The 19,435-nt window shown below is 40.1% G+C and overlaps 1 protein-coding gene across 1 annotated transcript in view; it reads left to right on the forward strand.

Moving 5' to 3' along the window:
• The window catches only part of LOC101602009 (stimulated by retinoic acid gene 6 protein-like), a 63,997-nt gene that overhangs the window by 36,571 nt on the left and 7,991 nt on the right, over positions 1 to 19,435 (forward strand). The window contains exons 10-11 of the mRNA XM_012948766.2: positions 13,737 to 13,890; positions 19,005 to 19,080. Of these exons, the coding sequence (XP_012804220.2) occupies positions 13,737 to 13,890; positions 19,005 to 19,080 (230 nt within the window). The remainder of the gene's footprint in view (positions 1 to 13,736; positions 13,891 to 19,004; positions 19,081 to 19,435) is intronic.

Here is a 19,435-nt window from a genome sequence, read left to right on the forward strand (position 1 = left end):
TTTTTAGGAGTCTCCATACTGATTTCCCTGGTAGTTGTACAAGTTTGTATTCCACCAACAGTGAATAAGGGTTCTTCTTTCCCCACATCCCCACCAGCATTTGTTGTCATTTGATTTTCTGATGATTGCCATCTTGACTGGAGTGAGATGGACTCTCAGAAGGTTTTAGTTTGCATTTACCTGATGACTAAAAATGTTGAACATTTCTTTAAATGAGCTTAGCCATTTGTATTTCCTCCTTTAAGAATTCTCTATTCAGGTCTCTGCCTCATTTTTTGATTGGATTGTTAGATTATTTTTATTGCTTAGTTTTTTGAGTTCTTTGCAGAGTCTAGATATTAGAGCTTTGTTAGAGGTATAGCTGGTAAAGATTTTCTCCCATTTTATAGGTTTTCTATTGGTTCTGTTAATGGTGTGCTTGCCTATATAGCAACTTTTTCATTTCATGAGATCCCACTGGTTGGGTTTCTGGTTTTCAGAGATATTCAGATCTTATTCAGAAAGTTTTTCCCCACACCTATGTCTTGAAGTGTTTTCCCTGTTTTTTCTCCCAAACATTTTAGAGTTTCAAATCTTATGTTGGGGTATTTAATCCATTTAGAGTTAATTTTTGTTCAGGGTGAGAGAAGTTGGTCTAAATTCATTCTTTTACATGTGGATATCCAATTTCTATAGCACCAGTTTTGAAAATGCTATCTTTTATCCAGGTTTTTTTTTTTGTTGTTGTTGTTGTTGTTCCTTTGTCAAAAATCAGGTAGTTGTAGTTGATCGAGCTTAAATGAGGATATTCTGTTCTATTCCATTGAGCTACATGTCTATTTTTGTGGTAGTACCATACTCTTTTTATTACTATGGCTTTGTAGTACAGCTTGAAATTAGGTATGGTGATACATCCCGAAGTATGTCTATTGCTTAGGATAGTTTTGGATATCAAAGGCCTCTTATAGTTCCATATTAATCTTGAGATTATTTTTTCTAACTCTGTGAAGAATGTTGTTGGTATTTTGTTGGAATTGCATTAAATCTGTATTTTGCTTTTGGTGATATGGCCATTTATATAATATTCATTCTTCTAATCCATGAGCATGGGAGATTTTTCCATCTTTTCATGTCCTCCTCAAGTTTCTTCTTCAGTGCTTTTACATTTTCATTATATTAAGTCTTTTACTTCCTTGGTTTGTAGTATTCCAATATATTTACTTTTTGTGGCTATTGAAAATGGGATACTCTGATCATTCTCCAAACATTTATCTTGGTGTATAGGAAGGCTACTAATTTTTTTGTATTGATTTTTGGATCCTACCACTTTGATGAAAGAATTTATTACCTATAAGAGTTTTTTGGTTGAGTCTTCTGGTCACTTATGTATAGAATCATTTCATCTGCAAATAGGGATAATTTGACTTCTTCCTTTCCCTTGTATACCACTTTTATTTTTCTCTTGTCTTATTGCCTGAGCTAAGATTTCAGCTCCTATGCTGAAAAGCGGTGGTGAGAGTGGGCACCCCTGTCGTGTTTCAGATCTTAATTGGAATGCTTCAAGATTTTCCACATTTAGGATGATCTGGGCCTTAGGTGATTTATATATAGCCCTTCTTATATTGAGATATAGTTCTTCCATCCCTAATCTCTCCAGTGTTTTGATAATGAAGGGATGTTGTATATTGTCAAAGGCCTTTTCTACATCAATTGAAATGACCATGTGGTTCTTGTGTTTAGGTTTATTTGTATGGTATGTTACATTTATTGTTTTTTTCCCATATGTTGAACCATCCCTGCATTCCTTGGATAATTCCTTTATCAAGGTGGATGATGCTTTTGATGTGTTCTTGGATTCAGTTTGTGAGGATTTTGTTGAGAATATCTGTGCCTACATTCATCATTTATAATTTTCTTTTCTTGTTATGTCTCTGTGTAGTTTTGATATTAGAATAATGCTGGATTCATATGAGGAGTTTGGAGTGTTCCTTCATTTTCAATTGTGTGAAATAAATTGAGAAAAAGTGATTTAGTTATTCAGTGAAGGTTTGGTAGAATTCTGCAGGGAATCTGTTTGGGTCTGGACTATTCTTTGTTGGGAGGTTTTTAAAAACTTTTTAATCTCACTGGATTTAATAGGTTTATTTAGGTCATCTATCTGTTCTGGGTTTAACTTAGGTGGTATGTATCTAGGAATTCATACATTTCTTCAAGATTTTTCAATTTTGTGGAATACATGTTTTTGAAATATGTCCTGATTATTTTTCCAACTTCGTTGGTGTCAATTGTGACTTATCCATATTCATTTCTAATTTTGTAAATTTTAGTCTTTTCTTTTTGTCAATTTGGACAAGGGTTTATCAATCTTGTTTCTTTCTTTATTTTTTTAATAACCAGCTCATTTTTTTGTAAATTTAAAAATTTATTTTCTTAATTTCCAGTTCATTATTTTTTGCTCTGAGCTTGATTATTTCCTTATGTGTATAACTCTTAGATTTGGTTTGTTCTTGTTTTTCTAACACTTTTAGGTAGATGGTTAAGTTATTATAACTCAAGGTTTCTTTATCTTTGCAATGTAGATATTTAGTGCTATAAACTTACTCTTAGGACTGCCTTTATTGTATCTCTCATATTCTGGCATATTGTGTTTTTTTTAAATATTTAATTTGGGCTGAAGAGATGGCTTAGTGGTTAAGCACTTGCCTGTGAAGCCTAAGGACCCTGGTTCAAGGCTCGACTCCCCAGGACCCATGTTAGCCAGATGCACAAGAGGGTGCATGCGTCTGGAGTTTGTTTGCAGTGGCTAGAGGCCCTGGCATGCCCATTCTCTCTCTCTCTCTCTCTCTCTCTATCTATCTATCTGCCTCTTTATCTCTCTGTCACTCTCAAATAAATAATTTTAAAATTATTTATTTATTTGACAGAGAGAAAGAGAGAGCAAGAGAGACAATAGGCATGCCAGGGCCTCTGGCCAGTACAAACAAATTCCAGATGCATATGCCACCTTGTGGGTCCTGGGGAATCGAGCCTGGGTCCTTTGGCTTTGCAGGCAAATGCCTTAACTGCTAAGCCATCCCTCCAGCCTATATTGTGTTTTTGCTATCATTCAGTTCTAGAAATTTATAGATTTCCTCTTTGATGTCTTTAATGACACATTCATTATTTAATAGCGTGTTATTCAGTATCCAGTATCTGGTCTATTTTTTGTTGTTCTTATTGTTGATTCTAGCTTTCATTTGTTGTAGTCAGATATAATACAGGGTATTGTGTCAATTTTCCTGAATTTTTGAAGACATGCTTTATGTCCTAATATACAGTCTTATTTTATTTTATTTTATTTTTTGATGGGCATAGATTATTTTATTGAAAATTTCTTTCTTTCTTTCTTTCTTTCTTTCTTTCTTTCTTTGCTTTGACTTTTTTTTTAATTTTTATTAACATTTTCCATGATTATAAAATATATCCCATGGTAATTCTCTCCCTCCCCACCCCCACACTTTCCCATTTGAAATTCCATTCTCCATCATATTACCTCCCCATTACAATCATTGTAATTACATATATACAATATCAACCTATTAAGTATCCTCCTCTGTTCCTTTCTCTACCCTTTATGTCTCCTTTTTAACTTACTGGCCTCTGCTACTAAGTATTTTCATTCTCACGCAGAAGCCCAGTCATCTGTAGCTAGGATCCACATATGAGAGAGAACATGTGGCGCTTGGCTTTCTGGGTCTGGGTTACCTCACTTAGTATAATACTTTCCAGGTCCATCCATTTTTCTGCAAATTTCATAACTTCATTTTTCTTTACCGCTGAGTAGAACTCCATTGTATAAATGTGCCACATCTTCATTATCCACTCATCTGTTGAGGGACATCTAGGCTGGTTCCATTTCCCAGCTATTATAAATTGAGCAGCAATAAACATGGTTGAGCACGTACTTCAAAGGAAATGAGATGAGTCCTTTGGATATATGCCTAGGAGTGCCATAGCTGGGTCATATGGTAGACCAATCTCTAGCTGTTTTAGGAACCTCCACACGGTTTTCCACAATGACTGGACCAGATTGCATTCCCACCAGCAGTGCAGAAGGGTTCCTTTTTTTCCACATCCCCGCCAACATTTATGATCATTTGTTTTCATGATGGTGGCCAATCTGACAGGAGTGAGATGGAATCTCAATGTAGTTTTAATCTGCATTTCCCTGATGACTAGTGACGTAGAACATTTTTTTAGATGCTTATATGCCATTCGTATTTCTTCCTTTGAGAACTCTCTATTTAGCTCCATAGCCCATTTTTGATTGGCTTGTTTGATTCCTTATTATTTAACTTTTTGAGTTCTTTGTATATCCTAGATATTAATCCTCTATCAGATATATAGCTGGCGAAGATTTTTTCCCATTCTGTAGGTTGCCTCTTTGCTTTTTTCACTGTGTCCTTTGCGGTGCAAAATCTTTGTAATTTCATTAGGTCCCAGTGGTTAATCTGTGGTTTTATTGCCTGAGCAATTGGGGTTGTATTCAGAAAGTCTTTGCCAAGTCCAATATGTTGAAGGGTTTCCCCTACTTTTTCCTCTAGCAGTTTCAGAGTTTCCGGTCTGATGTTTAGGTCTTTAATCCATGTGGACTTAATTCTTGTGCATGGCGAGAGAGAAGAATCTATTTTCATCCTTCTGCAGATATATATCCAGTTTTCAAAACACCATTTGCTGAAGAGGCTGTCTCTTCTCCAATGAGTATTTTTGGCATTTTTATCGAATATCAGGTGGCTATAGCTACTTGGGCTTACATCTGGGTCCTCTATTCTGTTCCACTGATCTACATGTCTGTTTTTGTGCCAGTACCATGCTGTTTTTGTTACTATGGCTCTGTAGTATAGGTTAAAATCAGGTATGGTGATACCACCAGCCTCTTTTTTGTTGCTCAGTATTATTTTAGATATTCGAGGTTTTTTGTGATTCCAAATGAATTTTTGTATTGTTTTTTCTATTTCTATGAAGAAAGCCTTTGGAATTTTGATAGGGATTGCATTAAATGTGTAGATTGCTTCAGGTAAGATTGCCATTTTCACGATATTGATTCTTCCAAGCCAGGAACAAGGGATGTTTCTCCACTTTCTAGTGTCTTCTGCAATTTCTCACTTGAGTGTTTTAAAGTTCTCATTGTATAGATTCTTTACTTCCTTGGTTAGGTTTATTCCAAGGTACTTTATTTTTTTTGATGCAATTGTGAATGGGAGTGATTTTCTCATTTCATCCTCTGTGTGTTTGTTGTTAGCATATATGAAGGCTACTGATTTCTGTGTATTTATTTTGTATCCTGCTACATTGCTGTAGGATTTGATCAGCTCTAACAGCTTGCTAGTAAAGTCTTTAGGGTCCTTTATGTATAGAATCATGTCATCTGCAAATAAAGATAACTTGATTTCTTCCTTTCCAATTTGTATCCCTTTTATGTGTGTCTCTTGCCTTATTGGTATGGCTAAGACTTCCAAAACTATATTAAATAAAAGTGGGGACAGTGGACAACCTTGTCTTGTTCCTGATTTTAGTGGAAAAGCTTCCAGTTTTTCCCCATTTAGTAATATGTTGGCTGTAGGCTTGTCATAAATAGCCTTTATTATATTGAGATATGTTCCTTCTATTCCCAGTCTCTGTAGGACTTTTATCATGAAGGGATGTTGGATTTTGTCAAATGCTTTCTCTGCGTCTAATGAGGTGATCATGTGATTTTTGTCCTTCAACCTGTTTATGTAATGTATTACATTTATAGATTTGCGTATGTTGAACCATCCATGCATCTCTGGGATAAAGCCTACTTGGTCAGGGTGAATGATATACTCTTGTATTCTGTTTGCCAATATTTTGTTGAGAATTTTTGCATCTATGTTCATGAGGGAGATTGGTCTGTAATTTTCTTTTTTTGTTCTATCTTTGCCTGGTTTTGGTATCAGGGTGATGCTGGCCTCATAGAAGGAGTTTGGTAGAATTCCTTCTTTTTCTATTTCCTGGAAAAGCTTAAGAAGCAATGGTGTTAGCTCTTCCTTAAAAGTCTGGTAAAATTCAGCAGTGAATCCGTCCGGGCCTGGGCTTTTTTTTAGTTGGGAGATTATTGATAACTGTTCGGATCTCCATGTTTGTTATAGGTCTATTTAAGTGATTAATCTCATTTTGATTTAATTTAGGTAGGTCATATAGATCAAGGAAATCATCCATTTCTTTCAGATTTTCATACTTTGTGGAGTATATGCTTTTATAGTATGTCCCTATGATTTTTTGAATTTCTCTGGAATCTGTTGTGATGTTACCTTGTTCATCTCTGATTTTATTAATTTGTGTCTCTTCTCTCTTTCTTTTGGTCAGATTTGCTAAGGGTTTATCAATCTTGTTTATCCTTTCAAAGAACCAACTCTTTGTTTCATTAATTCTTTGGATTGTTCTTTTTGTTTTTATCTCATTAATTTCTGCCCTAATCTTTATTATTTCTTCCCGTCTACTGATTTTTGGTTTGCCTTGTTCTTCTTTTTCCAAGGCTTTAAGGTGAAGCATTAGGTCGTTTACTTGCGACCTTTCTAATTTCTTAATATAGGCACTCAAGGCTATAAATTTACCTCTTAGAACTGCCTTCATTGTGTCCCAGAGATTTTGGTATGTTGTGTTCTCATTATCATTTGACTCTATAAATTTTTTGATTTCCTTTTTGATTTCTTCATTGACACATTCATCATTTAGTAGTGTATTGTTTAGTTTCCTTGATTTTGTGTATGCTCTATAGCCTTTCTTGCTACTGATTTGTAGTTTAATTCCATTGTGGTCAGATAGAATGCAAGGAATTATTTCAATTTTCCTGAATTTGTTAAGATTTGCTTTGTGTCCTAATATATGGTCTATTTTAGAGAATGTTCCATATGCTGCTGAAAAGAATGTATATTCTGCAGCCTTTGGATGAAATGTCCTGTATATATCTGTTAAGTCCATTCCTTCTATGACCTCATTTAGTCCAGATACCTCTCTGTTTATTCTTTCCCTGGATGACCTGTCAATTGATGAGAGTGGGGTGTTAAAGTCACCCACCACCACTGTGTTTGGTGTTATCTGTGACCTTAGTTCTAATAGTGTTTGTTTGACGAATTTGGGAGCCCCCATGTTAGGTGCATATATGTTTAGGATTGTAATGTCCTCCTGTTGGAGTGTGCCCTAATCAATATAAAGTGACCTTCCTTATCTTTCTTGACTAACATCGGACTAAAGTTTACCCTGTCTGATATTAGGATAGCAACCCCTGCTTGTTTTCTAGGCCCATTTGCTTGAAACACCATCTTCCAACCTTTCATCCTAAGATAATGTCTATCCTTTGTAGAAAGGTGAGTTTCTTGGAGACAACAAATTGTAGGATCCTGCTTTTCAACCCAGTCTGCAAATCTATGTCTTTTTGTTGAGGCATTGAGGCCATTGATATTAAGAGATATTATTGAAAGGTGTGTATTTATGTTTGCCATTTGTGTGTGTGTGTGTGTGTGTTTCTGGTTCTACCTGCCCTCTCTTCTGTTAACTAGTATTTGAGTATTGCTTGTTTTTTCTAGGTTCCTCATATGTGTGCTTTTCCGTTTCTTCGGCATGGAGGATTCTATCAAGTATTTTCTGTAGAGCTGGTTTTGTCTTCAAATACTCCTTTAACCTGCTTTTGTCATGGAATGTCTTTATTTCTCCATCTATTTGAATGGATAACTTTGCAGGATAAAGTAACCTTGGTTGACAGTTGTTATCTTTCAGAACTTGGAATATATCACCCCAAGCCCTTCTGGCTTTAAAAGTTTGTGTTGAATAATCTGCTGTAATCCTGATGGGCTTGCTTTTGTAGGTAACTTGATTTTTCTCTCTAACTGCTTTCAATATTTTTTCTTTGGTGTGTGTGTCTGGAAGTTTGATTATAATATGGCGAGGAGAGGTTCTTTCTAGGTTTTGTCGGGCTGGGGTTCTAAAGGCTTCCTGTATCTGCATTGGCACCTCTTTCCCAATTTGGGGGAAATTTTCTTCTATGATTTTGTTGAAGACACCTACTATGCCTCTGGAGTGGAGTTCTTCTCCTTCTATTATGCCCTGAATTCTTATATTGGATCTTTTCATAGTGTCCCAAATATCTTGAAATTCCTACTCATACTTTTCTATAAGTTTGTCTTTCTCTTTGTTGGACTGCATTAGGTCTGCCACCTGGTCTTCTAGCTTAGATATTCTGTCCTCTCCCTCATCCATCCTACTGGTAAGATTTTCTACAGAGTTTTTTATTTCATTAACTGTGTTCTTCATTGCTAGTAATTCTGACTGGTTTTTCTTTATTATTTATATTTCCTTATTTATGTCTTGTATTGCCTTCTTTATTTCATTAAATTGGTGTCCTGCATCTTCTTTGATTCCTTTGATTTCCTCTTTGATTGTTTTGATGTGTTCTTTGACCTCTTTGAACATATTTATAATCATTCTTTTGAACTCTTTCTCAGGCATTTCCTCTAACTCTTTCTCACTGGAGGACATTTCTGATGCATTAATACTTTTAGGTGGATTTATATCGTCTTGCTTTTTAGTGTTTCTTGTGTTATAATGTATATGTTTTTGCATCTTGGATTAAGTTAATGCTTGGATTTTCTAGCTAGCTGTGTATTCTTAGCTGTATCAATTGATTTGATGTAATATATTTTCAGGGTAGGACCTTAATGTGTTAGGTGTGGCTCTTAAGACTCTCAGAGTATCTACAAAGATGATCTTAGGGGTTGAGTTTCCCTGCTATAGGAGTATTCAAGCAGGCTAAGTGGAATTAAATACAGGTAGATTCTAAAATTTAACTAAACACTGTACACATTCAATCAAAAACAGCCCCGAGTATGTATGCAAGAGTAGTTATTATAACAACCAGATCCTCTATCAACAAAGAGGTTAAGATTTCTGGTCTGTTGAGGGATCCAAATCAGCTTGCGACCAAGTGAGACCCTTCCCTGGTGCAATCCCAGTTACCTTGGATGATTTTGGTCTCAGTCAAGTTGCTGCCTGGGTCATCGGGCTGCTGTCCTGATTTCTGGAGCTGGGCACTTGCTTTTCCTGCGGGGTCAACCGAGCCTGGCAAGTGTGGCCCTGCAGATCAACACCCCTGCTGCTGGAACTGCTGCTGCTCAAGCTGCCCCTGCTGGGTCTGTAGCCACTGTTGCTGAAGGTGTTGCCGCTGGACCGACCGCTGCTGGTGCCTCTGCTACTGCTGTAGCTGCCACTGCTGGAGCCACCACTGCTGCTGAAGCTGCTGCTGCTGTGTCCACTGCCGCTGCTCCCCCTGAAGCTTCTACTGCCGAGTCTGCCGCTGCTGCCACTCCTGGGTCTGCTGCTGCTGGGGCCGCTGTTACCGGGGCTGGAGCTGCTGATGTTGCTGCCGAACTCTGCTCCTGCTTGGGTCCCGTTGTCAGCCCAAGTTGGCGTGGCCGGGTCCCGTGCCGCTGCTCTGTTCACTGCAGCTGGACTCAGGCGGTGGGGGAGGGGAGGGAGCCGCAGCTGCTCTGGTTCTCTCGCTGCTTCACGTGTTCTTCTACCTCGCGCTTCTCCGTTGCTCGCTGCAGCTCTCCCCTCATGTTTCCCAAGTTGCGGAGAGCGCGGTGTGAGGGGAAGCTCCAGCACCTGGCTTTTCCTGCGGCTTGAGCCAAGTCTGGCGGCTTTCTGGTGCGCCGCGGCCGCAGCGGTTGGCCGAGCTCCCGGAGCCGCTTTTCCCGCCTGTGCAGGCTCTGGATGCTCTGGAACTCTTCTACTTCTCCGCTGCCGCTTCAATTTCCTATACACCTCACTTTTTAGTAAAAGTGTGTATTTTGCTGAGTTTTTTTGGTCTTTTTCTCCCCTAGGCTGCTTTGGCGTGGTACCTATGCCACCATCTTAACCAGAAGACTACAGTCTTATTTTAGAGGATGTTCCATGAGTTTTTAAAAGAATGTGTATTCTGTAGAATTAGGGTGGAATGTACTATAGTTGTGTGTTAAATACAGTTGAACTCTGGAGTTGTTTAGCTCCATTACTTTTCTGTTAATTATCTGTGAGAGAGCGAGTGAGAATGGGCATGCCAGGGCCTCTAGCCACTGCAGATGAACTCCAAATGCATATGCCACCATGAGCATCTGGCTTACATGGGACATGGGGAATCAAACCTGGGTCCTTTGGCTTCACAGGCAAGTGCCTTAACCACTAAGCCATCTCTCCAGCCCTAGTAGGTTTGATATATAAATTTTGGTGCACCTATGTTCAGGGAATATAAGTTTATGATTATAATATTCTCTTATTGAATTGTTCCCTTAGTAAGAGGTGGCCTTCGTTATGTCTTTTGATTACTTTTGGTTTGAAGTCTACTTTGTCAGATATTAGTATAGCCACACCTACTTGTTTATTTTTTTTTGCTTGGAAAATCATTTTCTATCCTTTCACCCTGAGGTGGTGCCTATACTTACTGTTAAGGTGCATTTCTTATAAACAACAAATGGATGGATCCACTTTTCTGGTACAACCTGCTGACCTGTGTTTTTAAACTTTATATATTTATTTGCAAGCAGAAAGAGCTAGAAAGAAGAGAGACAGAAAGAATGGTTGCATTAGGGCCTCTAGCCATTGCAAACAACTTCCAGATGCATGCACAACTCTGTACATCTGATTTCACATGGATACTGGGGAATGCAATCCATATTGTTAGGCTTTACAGGCAAGTTTCTTAACTACTGAGCCTTCTCTCCAGCCCTAACATGTGTCTTTTGATTGGAGAGTTGAGTCCATTTATGTTCAGAGTTAGAACTGTGAGGTGTGTGTTAATTCTTGCTATGTTGAAGGCTTTGTGGAGTTTGGTGCTTTCTTGAGCTTTTTGTATTTTAATGCCTGTTATACTTTAGGTTATTGTTTTTTTTTTTCCCCCTCTTGTAGCCTCTTGAGGCTGGTTGTTCATTTCTTCAGTGTGGAGTATCCCTTGCACTAGTCTCTGTAAGGTTGGCTTTGTACTCATTTCTTCATAGGGTTCTCATGAAGAGATTTTCTTTCACCAACTATTATAAGGGATAATTTTGCTGGGTATAGTATTTGGGGTTAGCAGCCATAATCCTTCAAGGTTTGGAGTATTCCATTCCAAGCCCTTCTGCTTTTTAGAGTTTCCATTAAAAAATCAGAGGTAATTTTGATAGGCTTGATTTTGTATGGAATGAGCTGTTTTTCACTTGCTGCTTTTAACACTCTCTTTGTTTTCCCTGTTCAGAGTTTTAACTATGATGTGCTTTAGAGAGTTTCTTCTTTTGTCCTGTCTGTTTGGTGTTCTGTGATCTTCTTATATCTGGATGGATCTCTCTTTTGTGAGAGGTGGAAAATTTTCCTCAATAATTTTTTGAAGATATTCTGTAGGCCTTTGACCTGTATTTCTTTCTCTTCCTGTATGCCCATTATCCAGATGTTTGGTCTTTTTGTTTTTATTTGAGAGTGACAGCCAGAGGAAGAGGGAGAAAGAGAGAGAGAGAGAGAGAGAGAGAGAGAGAGAGAGAGAGAGAGGGAGGGCGGGAGAGGGAGAGGGAGAGGGAGAAAATGGGTGTGGCAGGGCCTCCAGTCACTGCAAATGAACTCCAGATGCATGTGCCACCTTGTGCATCTGGCTTACATGGGTCCTGGGGAATCAAGCCTCGAACTGGGTTCCTTAGGCTTCACAGGCAAGTGCTTAACTACTAAGCCATTTCTCCAGCCTCATGTTTGGTCTTTTTAAGGTGTCCCACAGTTCCCTCATATTCTAGTCACACATCTCTTTTTTAACTAATCATAATCTTTGGGCTCCCAGTCACTTTCCTGTCTTGTCTTCTATATCTGAAATTCTGTCTTCCACATGGTCTATTCTGTTGGTAAGGCTTTCTGAGGAACCTTTTAAATAGGCTATCTCATTTTTGTTCTCCACTGCATGTTTCTCCAGCATTTCCATCCTATTCTTGAATTCCATTTTAGATCCTGATTTGACTTTCTTGTTGTCTCTTGATCATGCACTTGATCACGTCCTCATTATGCTCATTCCATTGACTGCTGAGCTCTTTTATTTGTTGACTTCCCTTCAAATCAATTATCTGTCTAAGATCTTGCTGTTCTCTTCAATTCTGTCAGTGTGAGTACAGATAACTTTTTGTTTTGTTGGTTCTCTTTCATTTCATTTATGAGTTGTAGAGTTTTGTTGACTTTCTTCAGTATCATCCAACCATTTGGTCATGATGCATTGGATATGTTTAATCTGCTTGTCATGCTTTCATTTTGAGATTCTATGTCAGAGTATCCTCTGTGTTTCCATTTGAGGCTTCCATTATAAGACTAGGCATTCTTGGTGGGGATCTCTTGGCTTAATGTCTGGTCTTGTTTGTTTTGTGTTGGGGGTTTGTCCATGTGTAGATTGACGTTTTATGCTGAGAGTGAACTACTACCCCACTGTCTCTCTCTCTCTCTCTCCTGTCACTCAGCTGGCTATCATTCAGTGATGACTCGCTCCCTCCATCAAAGACCAAGACTTCCATGTTTTTGCACTCCCTCTCTCCTGTCTCCAGAGCCAGTCCATGATCACTAACACCCTCCCTTGCAGAACGCTTGTGCTGCTCTCTCACTTTCTCATATTTCCCTATGTGGTCACATTTTTAAATGAATGCATTAGGTAGGCTGTGCTGCAATGTGCAACAATTGCCTGCATTTCACTATTTATTTATTTATTTATTTGCCCACCCAACCCCAACAATGCTAAGACGTAGGGAAGGAGACAGCTCTCTTTCATGTAGATATTCAGGAACCCAAAATTCTTCCATCAAGTGTCTTCCCCATTCCTGAGCATCTCATCACCACATGTTTGTAGTCAACAGAAGGGAAGGAGCATGGAGAAATGTTTATGGGTGTTTCATGGACTTAGTATAGAAGTGTCATGTGTTTCTCCTGCTCCTTTCAACTCACAAAAATGGGGGTCATGTGGCCACACCTAACAGAAGGGGGGGGCTGGAAAATGTAGTCCAATATTGTGTCCAAAGAAGGGAGAATGTATTGTAAAGGATAACTGGAGTTCTCTCTAATGATGAATGAGCTGCTTGGAATCATGGTGTGTCTGAAGTATTTGTTGAGTATCCTCTGTAGGCCAAGAACTATGCTAAGAGGTAGGGAGAGAGCAGAGAGCTGATGGAGCACAGTCCTGGCCTGAAAGAAGCTTCTGGTCTAAGAGGTGACATGGAATGAGGAATCTGCCATTCCAGGAGAGAGAATAGATAAGGTGAATGTGCTCTAAAGTTGAGTGATTTGCTCTAGATGGAGAAGCTGCCAGAAGATGGTAACATTTAACCTCTATATGTTCAGAGAGAAACGGGATTGGGTGGTGAAGGGAGGTATCACAGGAACTGTAGAAGTGGCACCACAACTGTGGGCAAGTGCAGGCACATGTAAAATACCTTCACCATTTAGTTCCCGCAGAGACCAGTAAAGATGAGCAAAGGAAGAGTGGCTGGAATCGCCCTCAAGGTCATCCCTTAATCATTCTGATTCCATGAATGTTTGAGTTCTTAGAGCCCTTGTAGGTGGAGAACAGTGTGAGGTCTTCCAAGAACTCACCTTCCTCTTAGAACAGCCAGTGCTTAGTCATCTTCAGAAGAGTTTTGACTGCCTGGGAGAAGGCTGGTCTCAAACCTAAATAGAGTTCTGTATGTTGTTCCGATGCTGAGCTGGACCATGAAACTTTTGCTCTGTGTCCCCAGTTTATTGTCATTGAGTTCTGCATGTTTGTGTACGTGAGAGACAAGCTGGCTGTGTTTGAAGGCAAGCTGGAAAGCTACCTCACCTACATGAATGAGACAGGGACTCTGACCCCGGTCATCCTGCAGGTGAAAGAGCTGATCAGCATCACCAAAGGTAAAGCCGTCTTCTCTTCTCCCAGTGCCCTGCCACCCATGGGGGAAGCAGTCAGCAGGGACATACATGTAACAGGTGTTGCTGCTGGTATTCACGTTACCGGCTGGGATGCCTGGACTTGGAGAAAAATGTGTTAGAATTCATTTGTGCTTTCCTGGGCTGACTTGGACAGAGGGGTCAGGACATGGCTCATTGTGTTAAAATCTATTGAGAGCTGAACATGCCCAGATAATTCTTTCTTCTTAAATACCTTGCCCCTTCCTGTCCAGTGCCAGATGGAATAACTAAAATGATGGTCTATTTTCCACTGGGTCTAAACAAATAAATAAACAATACCAACCTTTGACTCTTCTAAGATTATATAAAAAGCTTATTATATCTTTCAAAATTTGCCCCAGGACACCCTTCAAAAATAGTTTTATTTATTTATTTTTTTAAAGTATTATTTATTTATTTATTTGACATCGAAATTTATTTGACAGAGGGAGAGGGAGAGAGAAAGAGAGAAAAATGGCACACCAGGGCCTCTAGCCACTGCAAATGAACTCCAGACACATGTGCCACCTTATGCATCTGGGTTACATGGGGAATCAAACATGGGTCCTTTGGCTTTGCAGGCAAATGCCTTAAATGCTAAGCTATCCCTCTAGCCCCATTTTTATTTATTTGAGAGACAGGGAGAGAAAGAGAAAGAGAGAGGCAGATAGAGAATGGGCATATGAGGGCCTCCAGCCACTGCAAACAAACTCCAGATGCATGCGCTACCTTGTGCATCTGGCTTATGTAGGTCCTGGGGAATTGAACCTAGGTCCTTTGTGCAGGTAAGCACCTTAACCGTTGAGCCACCTCTCTAGCCCCAGAACACTTTTTTTGTTCATTTATTTATTTATTTATTTGAGAGCGACAGACATAGAGAGAAAGACAGATGGAGGGAGAGAGAGAGAATGGGCGCGCCAGGGCTTCCAGCCTCTGCAAACGAACTCCAGACACATGCGCCCCCTTGTGCATCTGGCTAACGTGGGACCTGGGGAACTGAGCCTCGAACCAGGGTCCTTAGGCTTCACAGGCAAGCGCTTAACCACGAAGCCATCTCTCCAGCCCTCAGAACACTTTTTAAAGTAGATTTCTTAGAGGGCTGGGGAGATAGTCAAGTACTTGATTTGCCACCATGACGACCTGTGTTTGATCACCAGTACCCATATATATATATTTTTAAGCATGATGGTGTGTACCTATAATCTCAGTGCTAGGGACAAGACCTCAGGCAGATCCTTGAGGCTCTCTAGCCAGCCAGTCTAGCCTAATTAGCAAGCCGTCAGTCAATGAGAGATACTGTCTCAAGAAAAGGTGGATGAGACTGGGCTCATACTTTTAATATCAGCACTTGGGAGGCAGAGGTAGGAGGATCTCTTAGTTCAACCACTGTAGCCTGGGACTACAGAGTGAGTGGCAGGTTTGTCTGGGCTAGAGTGAGACCATACCTCATAAAAAAAATGTGGATGGTACCTGAGGAACCGCACTTGAGGTTGTCCTCTGGCCTTCATGTGCATATGCACACACACACACACAAACACAGTAAATTCAGATTTCTTGGACTTAACTCCTCTTGGCTAACTAAATTTTGTACAATCTGTTCATTATTTTCTCATTTATATGAATAAATACCTGGCAGAAGCAGCTCAAGAGAGCAGTTTTATTTTGACTGGGGAGCATCGTGAACCTCATGGTGGGAAGCTGTGGTAGCTGGGCTCTGTCCATGGTGGTGGGAGTTTGTGGCTCAGCTTCTTACATCCCAGAGGAAGAAGCAGAGAGCTCAGGCTCCTAGGGGAGCCGAGCTCTAAGTGTCAAGTCTTGCCCTCAGGGACCTTCCTTCCTCAGTTAGGCCCTGCCTCATGAAGCCTTCATGACATTCCCAAGTGCAGCACCAGCTGAGGACCAAGTGCTCAAGAACACATGACATTGAGCAGTAAAGTGCCTGTTCACCACCCTCCCCCCACGTCCTCCCCGCTGTCACTGCCCATCCCTGATAGTCACCACCCTGCCTTCTGCTTCTGTGATTTCAAATTCTTAAGATTTCATGGGCAAGTGAGAGGATATAGTATTTGTCTTTATATGCCTGGTTTATTGCTCCTACATAATGTTCTCTAGGTTCAATTATGCTGTCACACATATCAGGATTTCTTTTTCTTTATGGCCAAATAGTATTCCATTTTTAGTATATACAACACATTTTCTATATCTGTTCACCAGTTGATAAGCACATACATTGATTCTACATCTTGGCTTTGATGAATGCTTCAATTAACGTGAAAATGCAACTCTCTCTTTGATTTAGTTTCTTTGGAATTAATAGTAGTGATATTGCTGGGTTACATGTTTTATTTTTACTTTTTTTTTAAAGAGGTTCCATACTGTTTTCCATAATGGCTATAATAATTTTCATTCCTACCAACAGTATATAGAAGTATTTTTCTCTATATCTTCACCAGCATTTGGTAACTTAAAAAATATCCATCCTAACATGTGTAAGGGGATATCTCATTATGGCTTTAATTTAAATTTACCTGGTGATGAGTAATGAACATTTTCATATACTTGTGGCCATTTGTATACCTCCTTTTGAGAAATATCTATTCAGACCTTTTGCCCATTTTTATGGGTAATAGGAAAGTTACTTTTTATCAAAACAAAGGCTTCTTTGAAAATGACATATTCTAATAATATTTCCATTGTCTGTGGAGGGAGGAGAGCAATTTACTAACTATAGATGAGAAAGGACCCTGGAAAAGATATCAGAGTGATTTCTGTCTGTCACAGAGCAGGGAAAGATCTCAGGATAGAGTCCCTGAGTTTCTTAGGCTCAGCTTTCTCACTACAGGACAGAGCTTAGGTAGGGGTTCACATTGCTGGTAGAAAACATCTGACCAAGAACAGTTTGTGGAAAGAAAGGGTTTATTTTGGCTCACGGACTTGAAGGGAAGCTCCATGATGGTAGGGAAAAGCAATAGCATGAGCAGTGGGTGGACATCACCTCCTGGCCAACTTTAGATGGACAACAGCAACAGAAAGTGTTCCAAACACTGGCTTGGGGAAACTGGCTATAACACCCATAAGCCTACCCCCAACAATACACTGCCTACTGGAGGCTTTAATTCCCAAGTTGTCATCAGCTGGGGACCTAGCATTCAGAACAACTAAGTTTATGAGGGACACCTGAATCAAACCACCACAGGGCACTAAATGATTTTCAAAAGGTTTTATGGCTCTGATGTTTAATGGCTCTAAACCATAAAATATTCTCTCAGCCATGAAGCAGCAGGTGCAAGTGATTTTTTTTTTTTCCTGTTCAGACTGATGAACTGAGAGAATGTCAAAACCAGAAAGGGGACATTGAGAGGAATCATTTTGGTGTACTTCTAAGATAATATTGAGGCAAAACTGTTCCCTCCGCAGTGCCATCCCCTGCTGTTGTCCGTGAGCATCTTTGAGTCTTCAGTGAAGATTTATGATCTAATCACTAAGCACATTCTAGTGACGTTAGCAACACCCATTCTTAGTCTTACTTGGAACAACCCCACTTCTGTCTCTGTTCTGGACATGTTCTTTCCTTTCCTTTCCTTCCCTACTTCTCTCTCTCCCACTTGCTTGCTCTCTTTCTCCTTCCTTTTTCTCTTTAACTCATTCATTTCCTTCCTTCCTTCCCTCCCTCCCCCCTCTCTCTTTCTCTCTCTCTTTCTTCTCTTATGTAGCCCAGGCTGGCCTTGCACTTGCTGTGAAGCTGTAGCTGAAGATGGTATTAGCCCTATGATCCAGTCTCTACATCCCCAAGGCTAAGTGTGTGCTTGGCTCTTATTTCCTTTTTCTTATCTAAGTGCATGGGTCACAGCCTCTAGCACAGTTGAAGTAGAACTGTCAGTAGTGGACGTTGCTTTTTCTTATGTTTTAGGTTGGGCATTGGGTGGGGCGGGGCTTCAGCCTTCCACCCTTAAGTAATAGTATTTACTGTGTTAAGATTTATTTATTTATTATGAGAGAGAAAGAGAGAGAACGGGTGTGCCAGGGTCTCCAGCCACTGCAAACGAACTCCAGGTGCATGTGCCTCCTTGTGCATCTGGCTTTATGTGGTCCTGGGGAATTAAACCTGGGTCCTTTGGCTTTTCAGGTAAGTATATTTTTTTGATGATGACTTTCTGGGGCTGACCAAGTTCCCTTTCATTCCTATTTTATTGAGTGTTTTCAATCATAAAGATATGTTACTAAGAGCTAGGAAGATGGCTCAGCAGTTAAAGGCACTTGCTTGCAAAGTCTGCTGGTCCAGGTTAACTTCCAGTTCCCAATCCACCCATGTGAAAGCCAGACACGACAAGTGATGCAGGCATCCGACATTCATCTGCAGCAGCAAGAGGCGCTGAGTGTTCTCTCTCCCTTCCTCCTCCCACCTCTCTCTCTTTCTCTCTCTCTCTCACACACACACAAATAAATAAATAAAGTTGTCAAATGGTGCAGACATCTATTGAAAGTCAGCTTAATCTTAAATTAACAAGTGACCTTCCTTCCCTGTTTCATAAACACACAGAATCCCTCTTGTTGCAGTCAGGTTCGCATTGCTGGCAGAAATCACCCAACCAAGAGCAGTTTGGGGGAAAAAGAAAAAAAGATTTACTTTGCCTGACAGAGTCAAGGGAAAGCTCCATGATGGCAGGGGAAAATGATGGCATGAACAGAGGGTAGACATCACCCCTTGGCCAACATAAGGTGGACAATAGCAGCAGGAGTGTACGCCAAACACTGGCAAAGGGACACTGCCTATAATGCCTATAAGCCCACCCCCAACAATACACTCTCTCCAGGAGGTGTTAATTCCCAAATCTCCATCAGCTGAGAACCTAGCATTCAGAACACCTAAGTTTATGGGGAACACCTGAATCAAACCACCACAGTCGACAAGTGACCTAACAGGGAAGTGGCTAAAATGAACCAGTTTATCTGCACAAGAAATGTGGAAAAGAAGGATGGTGGGTTTTGTCTAGGCCTCTTTATTGCAGTATCTGCATTTTGAAGATGCCATTTAGGTTTTCTCTCCAAGGCCTCTCATATCACTTTCCACCTTGCAGGAGTCTGGGTGGTGACTATTTTGCCTGCCTCCCTCACATGTATCAGCTATCTGTTCCACGTTTTAGCTTGTTACAGGTAAGACTTTGAGAGTCATTTATATAACTTCAGCAGTATTTTCACTTCCAGTTTTACAGTTGAGAAAGCTGAGACTGAGCAAAATTAAATAACAATAATGTACCCAAGCAATGAGTGAATGATCAGGTCCTTCTGAACCCCCAGAAAGCTTGGTGATTCCTGTAAATGCTGCTACCTCTAATGGGTGTCATATCTACTGCACTATTGAGGGCTGATCATACCAACTTCTGGCAGGTAAATTTGGCTCAAGGGGACATCAGTGAAGGTGGATTCAAGAGGACCTAGAGCATCAAACTCAAGAACACTGTGCAGGAAGATGGGATGGTCTTAAATATGCAATATGTAATATGAAGTC

The sequence above is a fragment of the Jaculus jaculus genome, chromosome 1, assembly GCF_020740685.1.
Source record: "Jaculus jaculus isolate mJacJac1 chromosome 1, mJacJac1.mat.Y.cur, whole genome shotgun sequence".
Classification (NCBI taxonomy): domain Eukaryota; kingdom Metazoa; phylum Chordata; class Mammalia; order Rodentia; family Dipodidae; genus Jaculus; species Jaculus jaculus.